At 35.4% G+C, this 9,556-nt stretch overlaps 1 protein-coding gene across 1 annotated transcript; it reads right to left on the bottom strand.

Moving 5' to 3' along the window:
• Nucleotides 1-3,197: 3,197 nt before the first annotated feature.
• On the bottom strand, nucleotides 3,198-9,556 carry spryd7b (SPRY domain containing 7b). The gene is made up of 5 exons (XM_087804000.1): nucleotides 9,402-9,556; nucleotides 8,519-8,635; nucleotides 7,885-8,051; nucleotides 6,049-6,151; nucleotides 3,198-3,904 (listed from the first exon to the last, which is right to left on the bottom strand). Exons 1-5 carry the CDS (start codon nucleotides 9,505-9,507, stop codon nucleotides 3,807-3,809), a joined length of 591 nt encoding a protein of 196 aa, XP_087660126.1. The 5' UTR covers nucleotides 9,508-9,556; the 3' UTR covers nucleotides 3,198-3,806.

The following is a 9,556-nucleotide window of genomic DNA, read 5'->3' as shown; positions in this document are numbered from 1 at the left end:
TGTCTCTTGTTCGACACTGCAGAAAACTGACCAGAAACTGTTTCCTTCAACTGAGAAAAATCTCTAAACTTAGGAAAATGTTGTCGGAACATGATCTGGAGCTTATAATCCATGCGTTTGTTTCTTCTCGCCTGGACTATTGTAACAGTTTATTTTCATGTCTTAACAAGAAGGATCTGTCTCGTCTGCAGTTGATACAAAACTCTGCAGCGAGAATTCTGACCTGCTCTAGTAGAAGAACTCACATTTCTCCGATCCTTAAAACTCTTCACTGGCTTCCAGTTTCTTTCAGGATCAACTTTAAAATTATGGTTCTTACTTTCAGAGCTATTGATGGTCAGGCTCCTCCTTACATCACTGATCTGATCCAGCCTTACACCCCAGCTCGGGCTCTGAGGTCTGTGGATCAGAATCTACTTATGGTTCCTCAGACACGGCTCAGGACCAGAGGAGAGAAATCTTTTCAGGCTGTTGCTCCTAAGCTTTGGAACGATCTTCCTCTCTCTTTGCACTTGATGGAGTCTACTGACTCCTTTAAGAAACATCTTAAGTAGTTTCTATTTGTTCAGGCTTTTCCTTGATTTTCTGGAACTCCTGTTGTGTTATCAGTTTTATCTTGACCTTTAAAGTATATACTTTATTGAATATTGTTTTGATTGTTTAAGCGCTTTGTGACCCTGGTCTGGAAAAGCGCTATATAAATAAAAAATACTTACTTATTTACTTACTTAAGGAAAAACAGATCCAGCAATTCAACAATGAGCGAAACACTGTGCAGTGAGCTATGGCGAGGAAAAACTTCCTTTTAGAAGGCAGGAACTTCGAGCAGCCTATAGCTTCTCAGCCTATAGCAGCTAAGATAAACAGTTAAGTTAGTAATAGGCTTTATTGAAAAGTAAGGTTTTAAGATTGTTTTTAAACATAGAGAGGGTGTCTGCCCTCCAGACTGAAGCCGTCAGTTGGTTCCACAGCAGAGGGGCTTGAAAACTGAAGGCCCTGGCTCCAAATCTACATTTAGAGATTTGTGGTATAACTAATAGATCAGAGTTTAAGGATCGTAAGGTCCTAGAGGGTCGGTAAGTTTGGATTAAATCTTTAATGTATGTTGGTGCTAGACAATGTAAGGCTTTATAGGTTTGGAGAAGGATTTTAAATTGTATTCTAAATTCTACAGGAAGCCAATGTAGGGCCAATGTCACACATTTTAAATATCCTAAATCAGAGATTTGAACTTAAAAATATATATAAAAAGTAATAAAAACTTGAGTGTTATTAAACAAAAACACTCAGAGAGTGCTAACCCCTGCCAAGACACTTTTTTACTAATATATTGTGATTGACTTGTTTTTCAAATATTATTAAACCTACATTTATTTCATTTTAAAATATATTCCCTTTTTTTTGTAATAATGCAGGCTTGTTCCGAAGTTCCTTCTGCACCAAAGAGAGTGACAACATGTCCAATGGTCCTGATGATATTTGAGAAAACCATTTTAATAATCTGTTATTTGACCTTTTAAGTATATATTTTATTGAATATTGTTTCGATTGTTTAAGCGCTTTTTGACCCTGGTCTGGAAAAGCGCTCTTTAAATATTACTTACTTACTTACCTTGTCCTGAATACATTTCTGAACATTTCATGTAACCTGTTCTTTTCAGTTATTTTGCCAAGTGACATAACACTGACAATTTTAAAACCTTCTTTGCAGACATAAAAATCTATTGACAAAAATAATATTCAGAAATGTTACCTTGATACATCAGGGAAAAAAATTATCCTTTTTACATGACGTGTCACAAAATAAATACTGAAAGTGAATACAATTTAATAATACAATTTTTAAAAAAGGACTCAGAGAGCAAACCAAGCAACATTTTATATTTGATGTATTATTATCATTGTATCCAAATCATTGTATATTTTTAGCATTAAAATAAGGTAGAAAGAAACCGTCTAAATTGAAAAGCAGGCAAACACAAATTAGGCACCAAAAAAAGTTTGTTAAAGCTTTTGCTCCAGCTCTCTTTTGACAATAAACAAACTTCTTTTTTAAGAAAATTCAATCATCTTGTCAAATTTTCACTCCGTTTCTAGTGGATGGAAAGACAATAACAATCCTTGATTTCTTACTGACAACTTAAATGATATCCTTTTTAATGGTTTGGCATACTGACGAGCCATATTACATCCTTTGCAGAGGGAATACATGTGGAAAACAATGCTGTAAAGAATGCAATAACAAATACACCCACAACTACCAAATGTTTGAGTCATCTCCACTTTCTAAATCCTCAATGCAGAGTTTGCCCAAATATCCAACATGAGTCAATGTAAGACAAATACTCTGTCGCCTGTAGAGGATTGGTTTTGTTAAGCTAGCGGGTATACAGCTAAATTTAAACATGAATGGTTGATAAATGACATTCTGAGTCCTCCTGTATCATGAGCACAGATGCAGGGAACCTTTCCAAGGAATCCTATTGCAGATGGTATTTGTTTTTTCCACTCAGTAAATTAAACAAGAGCAGAGAAGGATCGTACACATTCATTAAAATAATGTTAGCATAATTCCAAGTCTTTGCCCTCATTTTTCTTCCAGATTAAAAAGTGAGACTGATGACAAGAACAGAAATGGAGAAATAAATCCTCACCAGAACCTTCAGTGTTCAGTCCATTCTGAGGTTTTCAAAAGCAGAAAGGTGTCTAAATGAATTGAGAATGAAATTAACTGAAATGTTGTAAATTAAATAGGGCCATTGTTCATGTTAATTAACACATTAAAAAACGTACTTGGATAATTTGATCATGTTCAAAAAAGACCCGCAAAGAATTAACTTAAAAAATCTTGGCCCATATACCCCCCAGTTATGTCTACCACAAATAAAAAATGCTTTGGACAAACAGGTTAAACTTGAGGCCCATGGGGCGAAATATGGCCAGAGAACTCATTCTATGTCGGAATTTGGATCAAATCATCATCATAATCACCATTACAATCAGACTCACACTTCCTGTTATGGGCAGATCGGTCATTTTGTTCTTCTCACGGATGTGACTGCCATAAGACTTTGGCCCCTTGTGTTAACTAGTTTGACGCGACTGTTCTAGATTATTGAAAAAGAAATATGGATTTTGTCAAATGACAGTTGGACAAGAAGAGCTTTGGAAACGAGTGAAACCCATGAAGACGATGCTGCATTCAAACGCAGAAGTTTAATCAACAGTATTTGGGTTTCAATACATCATCAGTAGTGCAAACAAAGACAAGCGTTGGAAACATTCAAAGTTTCACTTCAGCAGCAGATTTCAATACGACACTAGAGATTGACCATGATTACAATAAAGAAGGTATTTGATGATACTGCAGATCACATGATATGACATTTTCCAGATGATAGAAATGTTTAATAGGGCTAAAAAAAATACACTAAAGAAGTGAAAATATCATGATTAATGTTTAATGATTCCCCCTTCCAATTTGATTTACTTTTACTTTCCCCGAAAAAGGCATTGTTGTTAAATTGATGACAGGGCTGGTGTTGTCTAACGTGTCCTACATTGTAAGTAAATAAATACAAATAAATATAAAGAGACACCATGTGCATGAATAGGTCCAACAAGATGGCTTCTGATCCTGAAGAATCCTGCAGACAGCCACTTAAATAAGAAGCGTCAGAATGGAAAAGATTGGAAAAAACACAACAATAAATGAATGGAAAACATTTTGATTAGTGAACAACAATTATAGCATGATTGCAGTTGATATATTATATATGGACAGGACGAGAGGGTGACATGAGGTTTCAGAAGATCTGTTGTTCAAAGAGGATCTTCTCATATCCTTGTGGGGCGGTGTGGTAGAAGTCGCTGAACTGGCAGTCGATGATGGCGCTGTCGTCCACTGTGGGGGCAAAAGAATATTGACGTCAGACAACTTGGATTTTCTCTACTGTTGTCAAAAAAGAACCTTGGGCCTCATGTACTAAAGGGTCGTATGCACAAAAAACGTGCAGACTTTCTTTTCCCACGTCAAAGTTCATATGTATCAATAATGAAAAGAGTGTTCAAAAGGTCAGACTTCCCGACAAGTTTGAAGGTGACGTACATCCTTATTTACTGCTCAGATGCATGTCATTCTCACTAGAATGAACTGAGATGTTCATATCAGAGTTACATCAATGACCAATATTGATAAAAAATGAACACACGTAGTTACACGAGTGGATATTAAATGATTTACAAACTTATAAATATGTTCTCATTCACAAAACGGAGGAATTTTTATCTATTTTTTATAGACATCGATCGTTTTATACCGAATATTGTAATCCGCCATTTCACGCTAGTCAGAAAAAATGTAGAGAAATTATGAGCTTGTTTTAATACAATATAATATAACAAACAAAATGATCAGAGTCGGATCACTTGATGATTTGATAATATGTAATTTGCAAACAAAACGCTTTTATTTTATAAATGTAATAAGAACTTGTGCGTTTGCGCCACACATTTATATGAAGCTCAGACCATCATCATCATCATCACTACTTAGCGCTCTAACCTACTGATTTACAATTGTATTGTTGTTAAACTCCATTTTAAAATGTTAAAAATAAGCCCCTGATCTGATTCGAGTGTTTGGCTGTTTTAAGTAGAAATTCCACAAACGTATACACTTTTAACATGAGGCCCCTTAGTTTTGTTATTTTGATCATTCCCTGTAAAACAACCTCCGGAGGTTATAGCGTGACTTAGGGAAATTCTTAGCGGCCCTTAGTGAGGGTACAAGAAGCACTGGGTAACATTTTGAAATTTCAAAAATATATTCTAAAATGATTGGTTTAATTTTAAACAGTTTGTAGGTTCTCCTTATGTTGTGTGGGTTTACTCCGGGCACTCTGGTTTCCTTGCACAGTCAAAAACCATGCATAGGTTGATCAGGAAAATTGTCTATAGGTATGAGTTTGTAAATCTTTGTAGAGTCATCTTAGCTCAACACTTAAGTTCACAGAAAATTAGTGTTGAGTTTTTTTGATGAATCAATATTTCTCATGCTTTTCGTGATTGGCAGAAAGGAGCCTTCAGAGATGTTGTAAAATCCCTTTTTTAAATATGATGAATCATCATGTTTTATAACATACAGTATAGCATACATTATAACAGACATAAAGTTAAGCCTTGACTTGGTTTTGGATTTACCGAGTCATACAAACAACATTTCAGATTCACTCAAATCTTCAGATCTAACATTGCAAAACATGTTTTTTTTTCTTTTTCTTCAGTGAAATTATGCTTCCTGTTAATGTGGTGTCAAATCATTGGTAGAATTTTAAGAAAAGATTCTTTGATAACGTGCTCGCGTGAGGAAAATAGCTGATGTAATTACGATAATGCAAAGCTGATAACAAATAAGGATTTAACAAACACCAACAGTGTCCCACAATGTGCTCAATTTCCACTCTTTTATAAAGAACTGTGTGTGAACTGGTTTTGTGGGTTCCTGCAGTTAATAGATGAAAAATAGTTTTAATTGATCTTGTTTTTTTCTCCTTGAAACAGCCTGCTCTATCACAAATAAACCCTGTAGCTGTTTTTGTTTCATCCGACAAGAATAATATAAAATAAAACTTTTCACTGCACAAACTATTTATTTTCTGGCTGAGTGTAATCTCCTACACTTATAATTACACAATTATTTGGCTAAAAACAAACAAAAAATGGGTGCTGAATAAACAAGCGACGCGTAGTTTTTCAAATCTCACTATGTGATTAACTACTGCTCTCTTGTGGAGTGACTCAGCCACTGCCTTACGCATCTGGTACAAGTAAATCGATTGGGGAAGAAATGTAATTCTTTTTTTTAATCTTATTTTTCTGTATTTTTGTTGGCAGATAGAAATCTGAAAAAAATGGTATCAACCCGGAGTTCCTAAAAAAGAAAAAATGTTGCACTCCCAAATAAAGTAGACAATTGTAGATGGGAAACTTGACCTAACAATTTCAACATGAGAAATAAACAAACACTTCATTAAGATGAAGACTTACCATAAACAACGGGGTATACTGTGCCTCGGATCCCTGAGGCAGGACAATGCATGTTCTTTCCATTCAGATATAAATTAAGCTCCACGTGGTCATAGGTGACACCCTGAAGACGACAAACAGCAAGTTACTCATCTGAATATTTACAGGACGATCCATTCAAATGATGCCCTAATGATAACTTAATGATCTTCACGTGCATGACACGAGTGTGACTTGTACTGTTCAGAGGCTCCACATTCACACAGACACAGATTTAACAGAGCAGATAATAAACTAACCCCAAACAAACAACGTCTCATATTACAACCTCAAAAGGAGAAACAAGATGCCACAGAGTTCCTGAAGGCTTTCAGCGTATCGGTTTATTCTTATTCATTAATAATGCAGCAATCAGAGAGTCTAGAGCAGACAAAATGAGTAATTATTTAGGGATTTAGATAAAACTATAGACTGCTTGTTTTGACGTGGGCTTCGTAAACACCAACAGATGCCTAACACCAACAGAAAAGCTTTTGTTTGTTGAAGCCAATGTCAATCAGTCTAGTTATTTGATCAGACATCTCTTGCCACAGGGGTGTAGGCTTGCATGTGTGCATACCAGCGTGTCTAGTTATAGAGCTGGTAAAGAATAATGCAATAATTAAGTAATATTGTACACATGATTCTTTGTCTTAAAATGTTTTTCAACAGTATGTCATTTAATTAAGATTTTAACGTAGAAAAGTGAGGGCATAACGAAACCCATGACAAAAATGTTTGCCAACAACCCATTAACATGGTGAGGCAAAGACGAACCAAGGTTTACAAAATAAAAACTATGCTAAAAACCATGTAATTTGACTAAAAATAATTAACACCATGAAAACATTTTCTCTGCTTGATTGACACAGGTGAGTACTGTGTTCGATAGCAAGGGCTGATTATTGATCGATAGTTTTCAATACCGTTTAACACGTTGACTTCACCACCAAAATGCTTTCTGAATGGTACGTTTTTCAATACAAATTTTATAATTTTAATAAATAACAAAAAGAAAATGTTCCAGCTGTTGTCTTACAGAAAAAATGAAAAACAAATAATTTACAATGCAAAAGAACACATTATAACAAGTTAAAAAATCAATCTGTTGGGTTTGTCTTCAGAAAAATCCATACATTATGAAGTATTGATTACTCATGGGAACCGAAACTTGGCACTGAAAGACGATACTTGGTGCTGCCAAAGTATTTCAGTTCGCTACTCTTCCCCATCAATAACGTAGGGTCAACAATAGGACAATTAATTTTTTTTTCTCTATTCGTAGTGAATCCTTGATTAGTAAAGACAAATCAAATTCAGAGAAAAACTAAACTAAATACACAAATTTGAATTGAAACACAATTTAATTGAATCTACAAGGTAAAAATAATAGAATAATTAAATTAAAATTAAACATTTTTTTTATTTCTGCTTTGTTCCTGTAACAACTTGTTTTAATGCTGGACTGCTGCGCTGCCGACTACGGTCTCTTAAATGCACTGATGTGGCTTTACAAACATTTCCAATAGTCTGATTTATCTTTGATAATGACACTTTCAGTTATTACATCTAGATTTACCCACATGTTTCTGTAAAGATTTACTGGCGGGGTTTCATGTGACTACTGAAGAGCACAGAGGAGTTCTGTATTCTTTCTCTGAAATATATCTGAAAAGCAAAAGAGCTTCTAAACTGTTTGGCTGCAAATCCACACAGAGACAGCAGTGTTTTAACAAATATGTCTGTGTTAAATTCTCATTAAATACATGTATATTTGTATCAGAGACTTAATTTAAATCCTGTGCATATCAAACTCACCACTACATCCCCCTCCTGGGGAAGATTGTTAGCAGGTAGTCGATTCTTCTCTTCGTTATTGTAAGTCACAGACCCATCATGCCTCAGGACAAGGCTGTTGGTGTCTCTGCCCAAAGGCACCTGGTTAAGATTCACCTTCTGTGTGGCAACACCAATTCCCCACACGCCTACAACGAAGGCAAAAAATGTTAGCCGTCTGTACATGCATGGGTGGACTGTATTCGTGTTGAATTTCTCTGTGAGATTTCTCTATGGAGATCAATAACGTATATTGAAATTAAATATTTCTGCTGCTCATGAGATCTGATGAACTTATTATTAAATACCATCAGCATAACAAGGTGCAAAGAAAACAAATATTCATGCCACATTGTTGCTGAAATGCACATTAGACAACATTACAATATGAGAGAAGTGATTAAAAACGTCTTGTGCTACAAGAAATGAACCTCATTAAAAGGGATAATGTGCAAGACATTTAAAGAAATAGTCATATTTCAATGAGAGACACGGCTGTTTGAGATAGAGCTCACAGGACAGTTAAACAACACAATCAATCATCTTATCCATGTTTACACAAAGAACATGATGAAAGAGAGCAGTGACAAAACGATGAGAGCAGTTGAAAGCATACCAGTGGACTGGATCTTGAACTCAAAGTAGCTTTTGTTCTGTTGCAGAGGAGCGTTGGCCAGGCAAGCTCCAGTGCCACATATCCTACGCCCGCTTTTCACTATAACTACATCTGTACCTGGGGAGCAGAATTAAAACAGGAGATCAGTTGATTTACAAACACCTTAAGAGAGAATAAAAAAAGGTCAATGCACCCTGTGTACACTTAAGGACAAAAGGATTAGTACGACATTTGCTCAATAACTACAATACAACACTGACACTACTCTGTGACTAAGAGAAATATAAGTCTATTATATACTTGAAAAAAGTTTTTTTCACATTAATTTAAAAGATTAAGAATAAATACTTCTCTTATTGACGTTTAGAAGAGATTAAAACAATTGTAATATGAGATGTAAAAACACAACAAAATTAGAGATGGAAAACGGTGGATCATTAAGGTTCATAGATGCTTTGGCAAAACCCGAAGAAAATTTTCTCGTGAATGTGATCATTACATTTTTAATAGAAAATATTATGGTATGTCTTCTGTTATCCTACAGATTTTATATAACACTACCAGAAACGTGGTAAACACTTTGGGTTTAATATGAAAATGAAGATGTATAAAAAGACAACTGTCAATTTGAACCAGATTTAATGCAGATTTTTTTTCCCAGAGAAAATGAGACGCGCATTTTAACTATAATCTCGGTAATTTCGCAAATCTAACACAATTGTTGCACGATAGTGGAAAAACATGACACAACAAAACAACGTTTCCAAACCAAGCTAGAGAACACAGCATTAAGCTAGGAGTGGAAAGTAGCAACGGTAGTCGCGACGAAGCTTCATTTAGAAACGAGTTTATAAGAAGTCTGCACCAAAGATAAAACGTTTACCCATGTTGTGAGTGTCTAACTGCACCGTTGGCATTTCTTTGAGCTGAACATGGCCTGATCCACCATCTCCGCAGCAGTTCAGACAACACGTAAACATCGCCGCCATTCTTGCTGCTGCTGGACTCGGACACTTCCGGTAACACGACGAGCGTCTG

The sequence above is a fragment of the Callionymus lyra genome, chromosome 12, assembly GCF_982586985.1.
Source record: "Callionymus lyra chromosome 12, fCalLyr1.hap1.1, whole genome shotgun sequence".
In the NCBI taxonomy this organism is placed as follows: Eukaryota; Metazoa; Chordata; class Actinopteri; order Syngnathiformes; family Callionymidae; genus Callionymus; species Callionymus lyra.
This window is presented reverse-complemented; position numbering and strand designations above follow the sequence as displayed.